Source organism: Aythya fuligula, chromosome Z (genome assembly GCF_009819795.1).
Source record: "Aythya fuligula isolate bAytFul2 chromosome Z, bAytFul2.pri, whole genome shotgun sequence".
Taxonomy (NCBI): domain Eukaryota; kingdom Metazoa; phylum Chordata; class Aves; order Anseriformes; family Anatidae; genus Aythya; species Aythya fuligula.
In genome coordinates, this window is record NC_045593.1 from 24,416,196 (window position 1) to 24,436,017 (window position 19,822).

The 19,822-nt window shown below is 47.3% G+C and overlaps 1 protein-coding gene across 1 annotated transcript in view; it reads left to right on the plus strand.

The window, feature by feature from the left end:
• The first annotated feature begins 2,704 nt into the window (after window positions 1-2,704).
• Window positions 2,705-19,822, plus strand: part of SERINC5 (serine incorporator 5) — a 39,220-nt gene continuing 22,102 nt past the window's right edge. The window contains exons 1-2 of the mRNA XM_032205324.1: window positions 2,705-2,778; window positions 14,317-14,484. Coding sequence (XP_032061215.1) covers window positions 2,752-2,778; window positions 14,317-14,484 — 195 coding nt within the window. The 5' untranslated portion in view covers window positions 2,705-2,751. The remainder of the gene's footprint in view (window positions 2,779-14,316; window positions 14,485-19,822) is intronic.

The window sequence follows — 19,822 nt, forward strand, 5'->3', positions numbered from 1 at the left end:
GGTTTTCTACAGGCAGACACACCGCTCTCCTGTACACTGTTCAGTCCTTGATTCCTTCCCTTCGGCCCTGTCTTTACAGAGAGGGGCTGTAAATTAGAGAAGTTGTGCTTAGACTCAGCCCTGACCTGAGGAGTCCTCACTTGAGGTTGTGGCTGATGATGCTCCTACAAAGTACGGGTCTCAGCTGCACTCTTGCCTAGGGTTCTGTAGGATCAGTGCGAGCTGGTGTCCTTTGCCATCCGATTGACAAAACTGATCTTATGACAGGGGTAAACACTACATCTCTAACTAGTATATATGGACGTCAGAGCGCCATCAAAAATAAAGCACCTGTCTGCCTTCCATAAACTACACCCTCAGAGTAATTCTGGGCTTTTCAGTCCCCAGCAGAACACCGAATTATGTGACACTGGTTCATCACATGACCTGCTTTTTCTCCTAAAATATCAAATTTCTGTTTGTTTGCACACAAAGGGAAAGAGGAAGGGGTTTTACACAATACATCCTGCAATCCATACTGATTTCCTTTTTGGTCCATAAATCTGTGTTACCTACACATACACACAGTAAAACAGCCTGTAGTCACAGAGTTCCTAAGACTAGTACTTTAGTTTTAAAATGCCTTAAATATTTATCTTAAATGTTATAGCATGGATATACATGGAGGCAACAATGCAAACAAAACGAGGGAGTCTTCCCACAGAGAACCCGATTGCTACCACTGTTGGCTTTGTTTGCAAAATAACCTGAAATCACACAAGAAGCTGAGTTATCTAGGTAATAGCCCAATGAGAGGAGAAGCATTACTGGACCTGGCACTCACCACCGTGGATGAAATAATAAAAGAGGTCAAAATTGGAGGCAGTCTGGGCTGCAGTGGTCACTCCCTGGTGGAAGTTGTGATCTTGAGGGATACAGGGCTGGCAAAGAGTGAAGTCAGGACCCTGAATTCTAGGAGAGCAATCTTTCAGGTGTTTAAAGAACTAGTGGATGAAATCCCTCGGGACACTGCCCTGAGGGACAGAGGAACTGATCAGAGCTGGCAACTCTTTAAGAACAGCTTTCACAGACCACAAGAGCTCTGGATCCCCATGTGTAATAAATCAAGCAGGGAAGGCAGGAAAACGGCTGAGCAAGGACCTGCTGGTGGTCAAACTGAGGCACAAGAAGGAACTGCACAGGCAGTGGAAGCAAGGGTATGTGGCCTGGGAAGGATACGGGGATGTCACCCAGATGTACAGGGAAATGATCAGGAAAGCCAAGGCACAGTTGGAGCTGAAGCAGGAAAAGGTTGCAAAGAATAATAAGAAGGGATTGTACAGGTATATTAGCTAGAAGAGGAAAGGCTAATGAGGGTACGCCCCCCAAAATAAACCAGAAGGGTGAACTGGTGACAACAGACATGGGGAAGGATGAGGTACTCTGTAACTTTTTTTGGCTCAGTCTTCACTTTTCCCACAACTTTGCAGTCTCTCGAGGCCCTGAGCATCAAGGCAGGGACTGGGGGAACAAAATCCTTCCCGCTGTGAGTGAAGATTGGGTTTGGGATCACCCAATGAAACTGAACAGGTACAAGTCTACAGAGCCCTGTGAGGTCATAGAACCACAGAATCATTAGGGTTGGAAAAGCCCTCCAAGCTCATCTGGTCCAAACATCTCCCTAACACCAATGTCACCCACTAAACCATGTCCCCATGCACCATGTCCAACCTCGCCTTGAACACCCCCAGGGATGGTGACACCACCACCTCCCTGGGCAACCCGTCTCAATGCCTGACTGCTCTTTCTAAGGAGAAATGTCTCCTCATTTCCAACCTGAACCTCCCCTGGCACAACTTGCGGCCATTCCCTCTGGTCCTATCACTGGTTATCTGCAAGAAGGGGCCGAACCCCAGCTCCCCACACCTTCCTGTCAGGGAATTGCAGAGAGCAATGAGGTCTCCCCTGAGCCTCCCCTTCTCCAGACTGAACACCCCCAGTGCCCTCAGCCGCTCCCCATGGGACTTGTGCTCCAGGCCCTTCACCAGCTCCGTAGCCCTGCTCTGGACACACTCCAGGGCCTCGATGTCCTTCTGGTAGCGAGGGGCCCAAAGCTGAACACAGCACTCGAGGTGCGGCCTCACCAGAGCAGAGCACAGGGGGACGATCACCTCCCTGCTCCTGCTGGCTGCACTATTCCTGACACAAGCCAGGATGCCGTTGGCCTTCTTGGCCACCTGGGCACACTGCCGGCTCATGCTCAGGTGAGCATCGACCAGCACCCCCAGGTACTTTCCCCTGCACAGCTTCCCAGCCGCCCTGCCCCAGCCCTGTAGCGCTGCAGGGGCCGTGCACCCCATGCTCCTGAGGACCCTGCCAGGCGGAGCTGCCAGCCCTCTCCCCACCGCCCTTCCTCCCCCGCCACCACCGGACCCTGGCCGTAACACCCGCCTGACGCCGCTGCGCCCTGGGGCCGCCCCGCAGGTGCACGCAGCGGGCCGGGGGCTGGGGGCTGCGGGCCCGCACCTGCCGCGGGGCTCCCCGCCCCGAGCGGGCTCCCGCGGGCCTCGGGGGCCGCCGCTCCCTGACGACAGCGGAAGGCGGGCGGCGGGGCCGGGCCGAGGGCGGCGGGCAGAGGCGGTGCGGCCCCGCCCGCCGCCGCCGCGGTGCCCTGCGCGGCCCGGCCCAGCCCAGCCCAGCCCAAACCCGCACCCGCATGGGCTGAGGGAGGCAGCGAGGGGCCGGGGGGACGGGGCCGGAGCCGGAGCCGGGATGTCCGCGCCCTGCTGCGCCGGCCAGGTAGGGGCGCGGGGCTTGGGGGCAGCCCCCGGGGGCTCGGAGCTCTCCGTTGTGCTCGCGGGTCCCGGCAGCCGCTGGCGCTGCCTCGAGCTGTAAGGGTCGCCCTGGGCTCGTCCCTGCGGCTCTGAGGAGGTGCGGGGGGTGAATGAAGGGCGGCTGAGCCTGCCCGTCCCACGGGCCCCCTGCAGCTCGCCAAGGAGCACGGGTGGGGGCAGCGGCTGCGTGGGGCAGCGCTGCTGCTCGGGTGGGTCTCGGGTCCTGTGGGAGCGGCTGAGGGAGCTGGGGGTGTGCAGTCTGGGCAGGAGGCGGCTCGGGGCAGACCTCATTGCTCTCTGCAGCTACCTGAGAGGAAAGGTGTGGGGAGCTGGGGTCAGCCTCTTCTCACAGGTAACCAGTGATAGGACCAGAGGGAATGGCCCCAATTTGCACCAGAAGAGGTTCAGGTTGGCAATGAGGAGACATTTCTGCTCAGAAAGAGCAGTCAGGCACTGGGACGGGTTGCCCAGGGAGGTGGTGGAGTCACCGTCCCTGGGGGTGCTCAGGAGAAGGTTGGACGTGGTGCATGGGGACATGATTCAATGCTGACATTGGTGTTAGGGAGATGTTTGGACCAGATGATCGTGGAGGTCTCTTCCAACCCTAAAGATCCTGTGATTCCTTAGCTGCTGTTTCACACACATTCTGGCAGCGCTTGAAGCAAGGTTTAGCCCTCCTCAGTCTTTTCCACAGCATGGAAAGAACAAAGTGCTGGCAGTAGGCACAGCTATGGGGGTGGTTCGTGGCTGTTCACATCTCGTTGCTTTTTTGGTGTACCTCCTGGAGAAGTATCTTAAAACTAGAAGGACAAAGCTGTCATGAGGACCATGTGCTGAATGGCATGGATTCAGCGTGACTGAACTGTGAAGGTTTCTTAGAGCCACTCTCAGTGTGCCATGTAGTAATATCTAGTAGTAATGTGTTTTATTGACACTGATGCGTCATTGTGGAGTCTGGAGAGAAGCTGAACTCCTTCGTGATGTTGGAGCCTAAGCAAAAGCCCTAACCATGCAGTCATTATTATTATTATTGCAGAATTATGCAATACCCTGGGGAGATGTATTCTGCTGGCTCAAACATTATTTTTGATGTAAGACTTATCTGCGCTAAATACGGCATATTGCTGGGCTTGTACCAGCACACTTAGCGTGGATAACCTTTTTATATACAGATTAAGATGATAAATGACATAAATCATGCTTCAATAGTGTACAGTGTAACTTTTTGAAAAGGAAAAATGGTCTTTGAGTTCACAGCTAGATGAGTTCCAACCTTGATGGAGGGGAGGCTGTTATTCCTGCGTGTTCATTATATTAAACGAGAAGGAGTAGAAGTTCTTTCTCTCTCAACTGAACTTCTTCAGGCATTTTACAAGTACTGTTAATCAAGCTGAAAAACTGAGGAGGAATTTGGCCTCTCTTTAAACGTTCTGCAGGATGTAACCGTCCCTACAGAAACAGCAATGATATGCTTGAGGAGAGATGGGATCTTATACAGTGAGTCCTGAAAAACAGCCCTTATGCTGGTCTCTCCTTTTGGCCTAAGAAGTGCTGGTTTAATGTGCGTGATATCCCATGGCGTTTGTTTTGTTGGAGTGTTGTGTTGTAACAACAACAGAAAAAAAAAAAAAGTGTTTTTGGCCTGCGTGTCTCTGCCTTGCTGTGTTTCTCTGGGTCTGCTCTCCTAGAAGTGACTGGGAACTTCAGCGTCCTCCTCGTGAGCTGTGAAAGTGCTGATATCAAAGTTTTCTTGCGGGTTAACATCCCTTGACTATCAATTTTCTCCATTCGTAATGCCAGCAAGTTTTCCTGATGTGAAACAGACAAGGAGTTATCAGTTCTTTTGGGCTTGGACCAAGCTGTGCTGAACATCTAGCCGATGATGCCTGTCTGAATAAATCCATTCAGGTTCCTCGGCCCAGATTCCTGTTGTTAAAGGAATGGCTGCCAAAATTCAATGTCCTTTGGTTATGCTGATTTTGCACTAACAGAAGTTATTTGAAATAATCTCAATTAACGTTACTGTGCGACTTGCATCCTTGCCAAGTAGACCATGGGAACTTACTCTGAAGGAAGCAAGCCTCTGTCTTGGTCATTTATAAGCTCTAATTTTTGCCACTGTTTTTTATTGTGCAGCATGCAAACCTATTTGGCAGAAAATTGTAATTTTTAGGTGTTTGTGCTGTAATAGGCTTGCTAATGTTTCTTTTGCTAGCATTTCTTTGGTGGACCTATTTTCAGAATGCAGAGTGAATACAGTCTAGCTTGGGCCTCCACAATGCTTTTGATTACATAAAAACATCTGCTTAAATTGACAGGAAACAGGATTTTACATTTGGCTTTTCTTCAGTAGTTATTCTCAAGAGAATAAAGTTGAGATCATGGTTAAGAAAAGCAGCTGTTGCGGAAAATCTTTATTACAATGAATATGTTTTTTTCCAGAGTTAAATAAATGTAATTTAAATTGTTAGCATTTAGTTTTTAGGGGGCAGTATGCTCCAACTGGCTTGTTCAAGAAGATGGATTTTTCAATTAGAACTGGTAGTTATTAAAGCTTATAAAGCATTCAAAGCTATTTTTGTAGGTCTGTTAAATCTCAAGTGCTTTCTTTAGTGCTGTTCAGCACTTAGAAGTCCTATAATGTAGTAAATGAAGTAAGATGTGCCACGAGTAGAATATCAGATTTTTATTTTATACCCAGACCTCTAATGCTGAGGGTTTAAAAAACAAAAATATGAAAAAAGCCCTATTTAAAGTCATGGCTTAGGCCAGCCTCAGACTGATGGGGTTGGTGGTCTGTGTGGCAGGGGAAGGAAGTGTGCTGGGGCCACCAGGCTGTGCAGTGCTGCCTGGTTGCATCTGCAGGCCCAGGAGGGGTTTGGCAGCCCCATCCCCTTCATCCCTTCACAGGGAAGGCTGCGAGGGACAGCTCTGTCACCTCAGCCTGCCTTGTCCCCAACCTGGGCGCTGAGGATGCTGTGGGCTTGCTGCTGGCTCTGCTCCTCTTGGAGCTCCCCAGGTGATGCCTTGCCTGCTGGAAATGGTCTCACTGGGTGAGGCTGATTATGCTAAGCCCAAACCACAAGCTTAACCAATTTTCTTTTTTTTTCCTTTCTTTTTTTTTTTTTTTTTTTTTTTTTTCACCAGTGCACCTTATCCCCCTCTCCCAGCTGCCTTTCCACGCCCCTCTGTTTGTCCCCACCGCCACTGCCACAGGTGGCTGAGGAGCAAGCTAGCTGTCCGAGGTCTGGCTGGGAGCACTGTAGGGTACTCCACTTAAACACATCTATGAAAGCCAGGGTGGGAAAAGGCTTTTTTCCCCATTTGCAAAAACGTGAGTTCTTGTTTTAAAACAAATGGTTGCCTGAACAGCTGAAGCAGCAAAGCCTGGTTTCCTACAGCTTTGAGCGTTGAGGTTGGTATCTCACGTTGATTTCCCCTTCCAGTAAGTACTGCAGCCTTGTGTTTGTGCAGGGTTGAGAGATCATTTTTCTCTGCCAGCCCTTTTACCTGTTTTCATGGAAATAGTAAGAAAATAATATCATTGAGGCCCCGTTGCCCTCTCATAGCTGGATAAAATTTCCTGATGGACCCAAAAGCGTTTGGAAAGGGAGGTGGCAGCTACCAAAAGACAGTGAGGTCGTGTAAGTTTTCTATTATTTGGCGCTTGCATTGCTGGGTTGAGTTCAAACTAATTCTTTCTCTGGCACTGCCTAAGAGGCAGAGTATACTCTCTCATTCCTGCTTAGTCTCTCATTGATGCTTTACTTTGTTCAGCCTTTTCCCTTCACATCCTGTTTGTCAGTTGATTGCACTGGGTGTTTAAAGGAACAGCTTAAATACCCGTTCCCTACAGCTGTGGAGTGAAGGCAGTGTGAGAACAGACCCTCTGCCTTCAAAGTCAAGGTGATGCTTTTATGTGGGAGGATTTAAATGCTACCGCTGCCTTTATTTTATTTGCAAGCACGGGTATTCCAGGGTGGATTTTTCATTGCTGAGCCTTGCAGTGCATGTGTTTGCAGTTGCCAGTGTGAGATGTTTGTGTTTCAGGGCAGTGACTGGGTGAAAGGAAAGCCCCTGGCTACGAGTGCAGGTGTAAGGTTGAGGTCTCACCTGGAGCCGGTCATCCCAAAAACCTCCTGGGTCCTTGGCTTAGCTGTGTGCAGATGAAATCCTTCTCACATCAGAGTTAATGGCACTCCCATTTCTTTCTCAGCTGCACGGGGCTGTAATAGGTCTTGACATGTTAAATGCCTGGCTTCCTGGGTTTCTGGGGCATGATGGACCATTACGACTACCGAATCTGACCTCCTGCGTTGTTCAGGTCACACAAGAAATAAACTTCACCATCAGCAATGGGAGTGTATTTGTGCTGAGGGTTTTCCTTGAGCTGAGTGCCGCGGAAGGAAAGCGAAGTAAAATCGCTGTGTCTCTAATTCCGGGTGCATGCTCTCGCTTCTCCTCTCCCAGCAGCAGATTTAGCCTTCGGCTAAGTGCAGGTGGTGCCTGAGTGCTGCCTTGTGCTGAGCCTGAGGCAGCTGGTGACAGGCAGACAGAGCTTTTGGGGTGACAGCAGCGGTGGGAGCGTGGCTCAGCCTTTGCTTGGAAGAGGGCCCCGACACACCTAGCAGTCTCGCTTTTGGTTTAATTCATCCTAACTAGGCGAGGACTGGTGTTTGCCGGTCCTGATTGGAGCTGCCGGCAATTAGAGATGGCACGTGCGCAAACATTTACAGGAATAAAAGAGTTCACAGCCTGAAAACGTGGAGTTTTGCCTTTCTTTTTCTGTACAACATGACTGACCCAAAACGTCTCAGTGTGTCATCCCTCAAACAGAAGCTGTTCGCAGTGTTTCCAGAAGAGACTCGTGTGTCTTTCCCTGGCTTTTTATGTTACGGTCACTGGCAAAGCAGCAGTTTAGGAACACTACTCAAGGCATTTCTGAAGAAGTTGCTGTAGCCGTGTTTTACAAGTGCTATTCAGAAAGCAGGAAATGGGAAGAGAGGAGCAGGCTTCGTGCGGAACCTGCCAGCCTGGAAGTGGGTGTGAAGTTGGCTGTTGTGACTGGAAGGTCTTTAGCAATGTTTCTGAAAGTTAGATGTTTTTTTATTTATTTTGATGTGGTGAGTAATAGTTAGCTTTCTGTACAAGTTTATTGGCTTCTGTCAGTTTGCATGAAGTGTTAGTATTTCTTCCCCATTCTCTTACCCCCGCAATTACAATTGTCTGATGTACGAGCTGGAGCAGCCTGCAGGTGAGAGGGCAGTGAAACGTGCAGTGGTGGGAGAGCACAGCCGAGCTCATCACCCAGCAGAGGCAGCACCTGATCATCAGCGGGTCAGCACACAGCAGGGTCAGGATGTTCACTGCCTCACCAGTGCTTTCACGGGAGCACTGCAGGGCAGAGCCTTGCCCCCTCCGGGCTGTGTCCTGGGGAGAGGAGCGAGGTGCTGGGCTCTGCTCTTTGTATGTGGTGTAACAGTGCCGGTCCTGTGGCCGTGGCTTTGCAAAATGCGCTGTGGATTTGGGGATGCGGTGATACACATGCTAAGTTGCTGGGAGGAGACGTCTTAAGGCCTTCAGATGAGGAACTTGGGGTGCTCAGTGTGGGCTCCTTCTTTGATGGACATGGAGAAAAGATGAGGTATTAAAAAGAGTGAGCTAGTGAAAGAAGCCTCACTGAGAAGCAGGGTCTGGGAACTGTAGCAGACAAATTAAATCTTTTTTTTTTTTTTTTTTTTTCTGTTTTTAATGAGATGTAAGTAATGACTAGGAGGGACAGAGTGCTCATCTCCTATGCTGTCAAATCCAGATGGTCTGCACTAAATTTAATAACTGGGAAATAGCTATACTACTGGGGAGCTGGGTGACGTGATGCATGCGACGCTCAGGTCAGACTAAACAATCGTCTTGAATTTTCCAAAATCATCAGGAGAAGAGCAGTCGAGCAGTCTTTAATTTAGAAATGTTGCAGTGACGCTATTTGCTAATGTTGGGCTGAGTCACTGCTTAGTCCCGTTCGAGCACGGAGACAAAAGCTAATCATCCTCAGCCCAGTCAGCTGCTTAACTTTTTATCTGCCGGCGTCTGCCAGCAGCTTGCCCAGTTTCTGGCTATCGGCATGGCTGCCCTGGGTGCTGCTCCCTCGTTTAGGCTTGGGTCTGCTTCCTGCTGCTTGGCTGTTTGTCCATCCTGACCCACTGTGCAGGGCAGGAGCCTGCAGTTTGGGGCACGAAAGCCTCACCTCACCAGAAAGCAGTGTTAAGGCAGCGTCTGTGCTGGCCTGACACTTCTCTGAGGTCAGTTTTAATTTTGCACAGTCCACAGCGTGAGGCGTGCTCGTAAAAATAGGTTGCCAGTTAATGGGCTGGTGTGCTGGTCACAGAACCCGTGGCTAAAGCCGTGTGCTTGGTGCTTGCACGCTTCCTGCAGCTCTGCGAGGAGCTGCCTGGGTGTTTTCGGGAGACCTTGCCACTGACAGATCAGCGACTGCATTATCTGCAAGCCTTACGGCCCTGATCGTGCTGGTGGTCAAGTAATCAAACGGGGGATGGAAAAACTAAGCCGTGGCCGGCCCTGGTGGAAAGAAGCCTCAGTGTGGCACATTCCTCAGCTCTGGCACGGCCAGCACGCGGTCCCCCATCGTGCTGCCCGGGTGGTCGCATAGCAGGGAAGAAATGAAACGCTGTTAGGTCTTCATTTCGTTTAAGAATGCACTTTTTTTTTTTTTTTTTCCCCAACAAACTCTTCTTTGGTTTAATTTTCTAGCATTTCAGCTGAAGTCTCCCAAAAGGAAGAGAGCTTTGTTGTGACAAGTTCGATACTTCCCTATGGCTTGTATGCTTTAAAAATACCATGGGCTATTTTGGGCAGCGAGCCCGAAACTCCTCATGGACACACGCTTTGTTTTAATGGCTATGGAAAATATTTCCTACAACCTCTGAGATTTTTTTTGGAAGCATCGCTGGAAAATACCTTCTAAAAATGCCACGGTGTCTACAAAAGCAGTAGGCAGGACACATCCACTTCACTCCTCAGCCTTGTGTGTAAATAGCCGTGTGTGGGATTAACGTTACCATCCTGTCTAACTCCTCCTTGGATCCTGCAAAGCCCTGCACGTGCAGCAGGTGTTAAATACATGTTGGTGGAGCCTTATTTGCAGGGAGCGCACGGCTCGTGTGCGTGTTGGCAAACCTGCTCTCAGCCTGTGGTGTCCTCCTGCCTCTCTCCCTCGCTAACCATAGCTGCTGCCCACGCTGGCATCGGATGGGAGCACACACTCACCCGCTCCTGCCTGTGCCCAGAAAGCGTTTGGCACCGGCTGGGGCAGCCTGTGCTGATCACTTCTGGTCCTGGCTGCGTGGATGTGGTGCTGTCTGTCCGTCTGACCTGGCAGAAGCCTGCTGCAGTCGTCCCAAATGGCTTAGCAGAAAGCCACCAGCGAAATGCCAGCTTGGAGAAGGTTTGGGCCAAAGCACACGGGAGTGACGTGAGGTGCTTACCTCTGCTCTCCCCTTGTACATGCGTGCTGTCCTCTCAGTTGATAATTGATAAGTCATTTTCACTTCCCTCCTTTGCCTTTTTTTTTTTTTTTTATGCTGTCTGGTTCTTTTGTTTGGCCACCAACAGCAGCAGAAACAACTCTGCGGTGGTGGTGCAGGATCAGGAGCGGGTGGCTGCCCCGGGAGCAGGGCTGGGGGTACCTGCTGGCTCTGACACCACCCAGAGAAACACCTGCGTAGCTCTTCCTTCAGTATTTTTAACTGAATAACTTCCCACGCCACCGTCCACAGCTGCTGCTGCGAAACCAGTCAGATGAGCCACCCTCCAGACAGCTCAAACCGCTGCGCTGTGTTTTTGGGGAGGGCTCAGGTAAGCCAGCACTGCGTGCCCCGCAGCACCCAGCAGAGCAGATGGACACCCCGCGCTGCGAGGGGAAGGCGGTGGGTTTGGGGAAATGTTTGTGGAAAGCATAAATATTTGTGCAGTGCCTGTAAATATTGCCAGACCCGAGCAGGGAGGAGATGTGAGTAAGCGTGGAGAGGGAGCCAGGGTGGCTGCGCGTGCTGATGCTGACTGCCTGACTCCTGGCTGTCTTTGCACCAGGGAGACTTAAAGCCAGAGCCCACTGTGCCTGTGGCAGCCTCCTGCCGGGACAGGCAGACTGCCCGCTGCTCTTGCCTTGGGCTTCCTGGGACTCAGGGCTCAGAGGGGTCACAGGACTCTGGAGGAGCTCTGTAGGTACACACCAGGATTTTTGGGGCCTGTCTGCACACAGGTCACAGATCTTGGGTTGTCTGGTCTGTTTCTACTCAGAAAACTGCAAAGCATCTTTGTTCATCAGAGCTCAGCCTTTGGAGGAGCTTTTGTTTAATGATAAGCTAGATCTATAAAAGATCCGTGGCGCTGCTTGCTGTTCTCACAGCCTGGTTGTTGCTTTTTTTTAACCTGCAGAGAATTTATTGCTGGCTTACACCTATGCACCTGTCGGTCCCGAGCCCCTGGGCAGACCTCACAGCAGTCAGGAAGGCAGAGGGAGGTGAGAGGGAGGTGAGTTATGCCAGGGTAATGTGCCAGCACACGGCATCAGAGAGATTGCACAGTTCAGCTGCACAGTAACACCAGCCTTTTAGGAGAACTCATTGCAGAGTTGAACGGTGAAGTCTTTCATCCAGGGATAACATCTTTGAAACCTCTCAGGTCAGTGGGTTGCTGCCAGCATTTTGCTCTCTGGGACAGAGACAGTTTTCATTTATTTTTGGATAACACTTATTTCATTACAGTCCGCTCTGGAATGTAGTTAAACATAACCTGAGTTTAAAACAAAAAAAAAAATAAAATTTGAGACTGTGGCTGATCAACCTAACCAACTTTCTATGGTTTCCATGGCTATTCAGAGTGCTGAGAGGAGTGTGTCTGAAATAAGATGGGTGTGCTCTTACTTTTCACAAATACTGTCAACTTGTGGGCTACAAGCGAGCTATTAGAAGCTATCATTAAAGTCTCTGGATAACGTGGAGCAACGTGCAAATGATCTGTATAATCTATTTACGTGTTTGTCGCTTTAAATAGCAGCCTGAGGGACTGGAGGACTCCCAGGACTGGAATAGCAGACATGTTGCTGGACATGGATGAGGTTTCACTGGCAAAGCTTTGCAGCACTTAAGAAAACGATGTTCCACTCTCACTTTTACAAATGCCAAAGCTGCATACGTTTCTCATTCTCCAGCATAGTTTCTAACATTATGGTGAGTACGGCCAGCATTTGAAGTTCATCCTGGACGCTTTGGATCTGGCTGATAAGACTGAAAGGACATTTACTCTTAATCTTACATTTTTTTCATAGTTCTGAAGTGGGTGGATATAATTTTCTGATACGTTTTTGTTTTGAAATACTATTTTTCCATTGGCTTAATGAATCAGTACCTCACCATAGCTTCGTTATGCCTTGGATTTGTAGATGATGCAGTAAAAGTTAACTTCACTCAGCTGCCATTGTCTTCTGTTCTGAAAATACACTTGCATGATGTGCTTGTGCACGCTGTGTTTTTAATTTCCAGCTTTGGTGCCAACACGGGCCCATTCTGTTTATCCCCCACAGCTTGAGCTCTGTGTGATTTTGGGAGGATTTCTGTTTTGCAGCAGCAGCAGTTTTAGCAGCTGCTCGCTCGGAGGCCCCTGTCTCGTCTGGCACGGGACACGGTGATGAACCGAGAGCGCGGCAGAGCGAGCGCCGGGTCGTTCTGTCCCCGTTTCTGTTTGCTCTGCAAACCCAGCAGCCGCTGTGAAGTGAGGCAAGGTCTCCCTCGCTGCACCCTTTGTGCAGGGCTGCAGGCAGGAAGTCTAAGCTTGGGTGTTGCAGCTGATAATAGTGGCAAGGAAATAATAAGCTGGGAGACTTTTTAAAGACACTTCTTCATCAGGATGGTTTGGTGCTCTTTGATCAGCCAGTCGGGTAGCGAGGCTCTGTGGAGTCTCATCGGAGAGTCTCATCAGAGACTTTTGTCCCTGAAAACAGGAGTGCTGGGGGCTGAGGGTGCTCTGGGTCTGCAGCGGGACCTGGAGGAGAGGTGCCCTGCGCCTGGACGCCTGCTGATGTCTCAAACCTCCTCCTGTGGTCACCTCTGCTGGGCTCAGCCACATGAAGCTGCTGCCTGTTGCAAGAAGGGCCTGGCCAGAGACACTGCTGCCTTATGTACAGAAATAACGAATGCATTTATGTTGTTATATATGACTTTTCCTAAAGTAGAAGGAAGGGAAGGGAAGTCCAGCTGCTTTGAAAGTTAATGATACTGTCAACAGCAAGGGAATAATGAGCCCCAAGGTAAATCCTTCACAGGATTTGTTCAGTGTCTATTCCCCTGCTAAATAAGGAAATTATGTGTTTTTAGGAGTGCTGTTAGGAATCCTTCAAGTTTTTGAATTGGTGGGTCCTTGGATAGCTGCAGGAAGAAAAGAAATAAAAAACATATATCCAGCTCTGTCTTTATTAGTGTTTGGATATAATAGACAATATCAGCTGGAGGGCGACTCTACGTGATTTTCCTTTGTAGCTGTGTTAATGCTTCTCATCTTGCACATGGAATCACCACTTTCATCTTTGCAAAAATGTGTCTAAATAACCGTAAATACGAATTTCTTCTCTGGCTTTCTTCATTACAAGATTGTGCCATTGTCTTTTGGGGTCTTTCAAGCTCAGATGTTTTTTGCTTTGTTTGCAGCAAGCAAAGTATTTCCAGGCTCTTTCTCTATTGCTCAAGATATTTAAACTGCCAGTGTGGTTTTTGTTTATTTGTTTTTGTAGCTGTTACCTCTTTATAAAGCCTTAAGCACAACTGTCCTGAAATGTTACTTAAGCATCTTTCTTTCCTCCATTTTAATGTGCTCTAAGCCTTAAAAAGCATTTAAGTCCCATAGCCAAATAATGAGGGGTGTGGGGGTGGATATGTACATACATACCAGAAAAGCACCTTAAACAGGACAGTATGGTTCTGGTTAGTTGAAAGTGGATCTGTACGGCTTGTTGTGAAACAAAACCCATCTCCAGTTCATCCCAGGAACAAAATTCATTTTGTCTCTGTGTTAAAAGCAAACAGATTTGGAGGCTCTGCTCTTCTTGTGCAGATTTGTTTCTTCACCATGTAAGGGGAAGCGTACATTGCAGGCAGTAGAGCCTGATCATTGCAGTGCCTGTTCTGTTGGATGGAACATGATAGGGCCATGAGCTGTGCAGGATGGCAGAGAGTAGGGCTAAGAAATCAGCAGCAGTTCCTCCTCGCCCTCATCCTTAGTGTGTGGGAGAGCTAGAAACTGGTGTGTTTGGACCTAGTGACTTCGGATAAACAGGACAGTCTGCTTCCACTTAAACGCCGATATGCTGGAAAGAGATGACTTAAGAAACTCTGGAGCTTTACAGGAAGTCGCCCAGTTTCCCTGTGTGAGTTTTGCAACAGAAACCCAGCAGTGATGATAGAGTGATTTGTGTTTGTGTCTTCCTCTCCAGTTGGCCTGCTGCTGTGGCACTGCTGCGTGTTCCCTGTGCTGCCGATGCTGCCCCAAGATAAAGCAGTCAACCAGCACCCGCTTCATGTACGCGCTTTACTTCATCCTGGTGACCATCATCTGCTGTGTCATGATGTCGACGACGGTAGCTAACGAGATGAAAGCACGTGTAAGTAAGAGATCCTCCCCTGCTCCTGAAGGGATGTGGGTCTCCTTCTCTGTCTCTTCATATACAAGGGCGCTTGCTCAAGAAGGGGCAGTCAATTCCCTCCACCCACGCACTTCCAGGCCCAGACAGGAGGATAGTGCATGTTCAGACTCCCTGTTCCTGTCGGTTGCTCAGCCTTCAAGTCTATTTCACAACAGGAAGAGTCAAGGATCACGGGACTAGCATCCTTCCTCTTCTTTTGTTGTGCAGAAACCCATTCCAGCAAACCCACCCCAGGTATTCTGCGTGGGTAGTTTCAAGACATCTTGTAGCAGCATAAATTCTGCTACTAACTAGGTTAGTACCAGAAAAAGCAATTAGAAAACAGCTCTTCAACGGCTCCATTTGTAACATTAATTCTGTGTACTTGGTGTTATGTGACAGACTAGTACAGTGCAGTGGGTTCTGTACAAGGGGTTTTCTTCAGCGTGCTTTGAGTCATCATGTTCACATGGCTTATAACCACAGCAGACATTGTTCAGCTCTAATTGTCTTCTTAATTAAAAAGCTTCAAGAGCATGAAAGGAGCTGTGGCAAAAACTAGATTATAAGACTCTGAAAGGAACTTGGTTTTTAATATGTAACTTTCCTGAGCTCAATTTCTGCCTGCTTGAGGTCAGACACTAGACTTGTTGTTCCATGTCTTTGGTTTCATTTCTTCAGCCACCCAAGTTGCTCTCAGTAGCGCAAATAGGCTCTCTCACCCTCTACAAACTACAAGAAAATAAGTCTGCTTTAAAGTAGAGGGAACAATGGCTGGATTACTTAATTTTTTAAAATTAAGTAATGTGGGACTGAAATTTTTTCACACCGAACTTGGCATCAGGCCTGCCTTGAGGCTGTCATTGTGGTTGCCCTGGAGGATGAGAAGGCCTTGATTGATGTGGGCATCTAGTTGTTCTGTGTTTTCTCTCCCAAGAGGGGAGTGCCAGTGGGTGCGCAGTTAAGGCTAATTCCTTGTTGCTGGTTGAGTTGATGCTCTGCTTAACTTTCAGTTACCTGTGAAACACATTCCTCTGCAGCATCCTGGGGCCAGAAGCTGGTGGTAACACCCGGTGCCTGCAAGGCAGAAAAAACGAGAGGCTTATGCAGAGACTATCTTGAGGGTTTCTGTGCTCTGTGCCAGTGACCTTTCCTACATTCTTTGCTAATTTTCTTTTATTTAATATGACACTGCTCAGACTATCACAGTGCTGCTGTCTTATCCCTGATCACCAGAAGTTGCTTACAGCCCTGTAAGAGTGCTCAGTACAGACAAGATGCTCATCCCTGAGCTGTGACTTAAAAACTCTTCAAAATGTATGTGCTGAAGTTTCTTGCCAGGAATTACTTTGACTTACTAGATGCTTAGATTGGCAATAAAGTGAATAATCCAGGGAACTACAGTATGTGGAAGACAAACTCTATGCTCGTATCCAAATTTCATAAAGTCGTTTTCCATCAGTAGTGTGGTTTTAATGCAGCTTGTATCCCTAACACACCAAAAACCCAAACCTCTCCTTATCCAACAGAAAAGTGATTCAAGCAGCCTTCAATAACGTGCTTTTCAGCCTTGCCAAATTTCTTTTCCAGTTTGTAGCCTTTAAAGCTCAGTGTAGGAAGAAATGACACAAAGAGTAGCTGTTAGTGTGAAGTGGAAAGATAATTGCCTTCTTAATTTAGCGCATTTGGTGACTTTGAATAGGAAATGGACCATCTGAAAGTAGTCTTTCTTTCTCTGCTCTCTAATTTAATAATTACTTTCTGGGCTGTTAAAAGTTCAAAGACTTCTGAAGCTAATTCAACCCAGTTGTAGTAGAGTGCACCTTCAAAATATCCATCCAGACTAACTGGTCTCAGCTTCCCAATGACAAACTGTATTTTGAAAGTGCTGGTCACTTAGTGATTCCTTTGCTTTTGACTGGACTGTGGAGCACTCCGAGATCCTGAAGCCCCACTGTAAGCAAATACTTTGCATGATGCTTCAAGGACCTCATGCCCTCTTTCTTGAAAGGGGGCAGAATTTTAATTCATTTTATTTATTTATTTATTTATTTTAATTTGTATATTAAAGTAACAATTAATATTTCAGTGTAGTGCTTTGTGGAGCCATCAGCTTGGCAGGGAACAACATGTCTGGTTTACTAGATTAGAAATCAAATAATCACACTGATGTTAAGTGAAAGGAATCTCACCCTTGTCAGTGAAGGGTTTTTTTTTCAGTTGTTTTGTTGATTGGTGCTAAGTTCCCAAGTCTGAAGTAGTTCTAAAAGTATTTATTGTAACACTGTAGCCTTTGGACCTTTGAAGTTATTTTGAGAGGAAGTAGCAGCAAAGTATATCTCTGATGGACACCTTAAAGAAAGACTTAATATGTGTTTGTTCAGCAGTATTCATTTGCCCCACTTTGTAGGTCTATTAAAATAAATTTAAGACAGGTTTTCCATTTCTGAGGAGTCAGACTCTGCAGGTGCCAGCCCAGAGTCGGGGACCTACTTACTCTATGCCCTGCAGCATGTCTGGAAAAACAAGTCAGTGTCCCAGGTTCCACCTCCTCCCCAGAGCTGGCAGGCAGACAAAGCCATGTGTCAGTGGGAGGGTACAGTACCTGTAGAGTATCTGGTTATGGTTTCAAAACCTTGCTTCCTAATCTAATTGGCAGTATTTTGATGATCTATTTTTGTGGTGAGCCTTAAGAATTGAAAAAAGAAAAGATTATTTATTTTTGGTGAGCTTTTTTTTTTTTCCTATTCTTTTCACACTTCATCTTCGGATCTGCTCCCAAGTTCATGAGACACCAAGAGAACCTGGAGAGTTAAATTCAGAAAAAATGTGCAGGGAAACCAAGGCATTTCTGTTTGATCTTCTGTGGAAGAAGCAAGAAGCAGTGGGGAGGGAGTGGAGAGGGAGTGAAGCAGATAGGGAGGGAGTGGTTGGCTCTTACTAAGAAAGCAGTTTGAGTTGTAGCATGTAGAACTGATTTCAGAGGAGCAGGGTCGTGTATTGAGGCAAAAGATAGGATACAACATCAATCAAGACGTGAAAGCTTTAGTGAAGGGGACAGCAAGGCAGAAAAGGTGAACATACAGTTACACAAGACAGTTTTGAGACCTGACTTTGTTCCAAAAGGAAGTAGATCAGGATCCAGCTTGAGGAACGGCTTTCTCTGGTGGTAAGGCCCTGGCACAGGCTGCCCAGAGCAGCTGTGGATGCCCCATCCCTGGAGGTGCTCAAGGCCAGGCTGGATGGGGCTTTGGGCAGCCTGGTCTGGTGGGACGTGTCCCTGCCCATGGAAGGGGGGTTGGAACTGGGTGGGCTTTAAGGTCCCTTCCAACCCAAACCATTCTATGCCCTGATCCAGGTATGTGCTTTTCCATTTATTCTGTTGATAATCAGCTACAGCTTTACCCACAAACATTTTGTTGAAGCATAACCTTGCTTCATAGGCTTTGAAAGGATAATTGACACAAGAGGAGGGAGAGAATTGTGCTAGTCAGTCAAAATACTACTTTGATTTTTTTTTTAATGTTTGTCTTAATGTCAAAGCTGTTTCAAAACTTGTGGTTTCATCCTGAAAATATCCATGCCTTATTTAAAAAAGGAAAGGAAAATCGGAAAAGAGGATTTCAGGAAAGCAAATACAGTGAAAGCTCATTCAGTTGTGTGAAAGCATTTCAGTCTTGGGTGGTTAAATGTTCTGGTAGAGCATGCTTTCAGACTTGTTTCCCCAGCCAGGTTGATATCTCTGTCCTTAAATCCATTACAGTATGTTAAAATACAAATTTGCTGCCAAAACTTTTTTTTTTTTTTTCTTTTTAAGAAACTGTCCATTACTTATTTCTGGTAAGAATTTAGCTATGGATGCAAGCTGATGCTTGCTTTGATCAGATTGTTTTTTATTTCTTCAGTCCATATCTCACATGTTCAAGACAAGTGGCTTTACCAGCGTTCTTCCCCACTATCTCTCTTCTCGCATGATTATTTTTTTACGCTTTCTCAATTTCTGTAACAAATTTCACCTGCCATATTCCCCCTCTCTTGGATGAGGACATCCGTGTGGAAAGCAGTCCCTTTCTGGTTTCTCTGGCTCTCCAGGCCTGTTTCTACACAATTCTTCCTTCTTGCTGCCCTGTGATGCCGTTTTCTGCCTTTCTGCATTCACGGGACCAAGCACAGACAGACCAAGCTTGGAGGTGTCCCAGATGCAGCTGGCTGGAGCTTGGACACAGCACAGCTGCATCAGCTCGCTGCAGCATTGCAGTAATTTAGGAAGACAGACACTCACAATGAAGACATAGCAAGTTCAGGGCAATCTGACCCTGTTCTTGTGGATATTGCCGTTTTCTGTTTCACTGCACTCAAAAAAAAAAAATACCGACTTGATAACATCATTGTGCACGCAGCTACAGAGGCATTCACGTTATCTGAGTGGATCCTGAGTTACTGCAGTTGGAATGCTTTGTCCCCTGCTTAGGGGCCAGGGGAATTTACTTATGTTGCTTTTAAAGAGAGAAAGGTAAATACTTGACTCCATCAGGATCAGCTAAGTAATTAATCTGTGACTTCAACAACTGGCAAAACTACCCAGAAATTAGAAAGTGTACTAAATGACATTGGATAGGCAACCTTCTGGCAGCTGAACATATTTCAGAGAGAGATGTGCAAGAAAAAAATGTCTTTTTTAAACTTTTCAGTGATCAAGAACTCGCATAAAGCTTGATAAATTGTTTACAGCAGTAGATTATCCTCTCATGAAAACATGCCCTTTTCATTACATCCACCCTTTTGTCCTCAGTGTTGTGCTCGTGTTTATTATCTGCTGGGGTCCCAAGTCTTTGTTTTTATTCTTGATTTGTTACTTTGGGATCAGTGGTCTCTGAAAAAAGATGCTCAATCTCGCAGGCCATCATTTATCACTGTGTAGCGTTGTGCATGCTACACAACGGCTGAGCCCTTTGTTGTTTGTACAGGCACAAAGTAAGCTGTTGTTCTTGTGAATCCATGTGTTTTCTGTCAGCCTGTTCTGTAAAGAAATTACTACTAAATAGAGAAAAGAACACAAAGGGTCAAGAATCCCCTCTAGACCTCAGTAGAAACCTATGCAGTTAAAGAAGATCCTCATTTACAGTTACAAAGAGATCTCTTTTTAACTAGCTAGTTGATTAATTATGTTCCTTGCTGTTTTTGTTGTTTTACTCTTTAAAACCAGTAATCAAAATGATGTTTGGTGCTTGGTGCAGATCTAACAGAAACTAGCCGTTTAATCAGCATTACCATCTCCACCAAAAGCTCTGATTTTCTCAGAAATATTGTTAGTTCA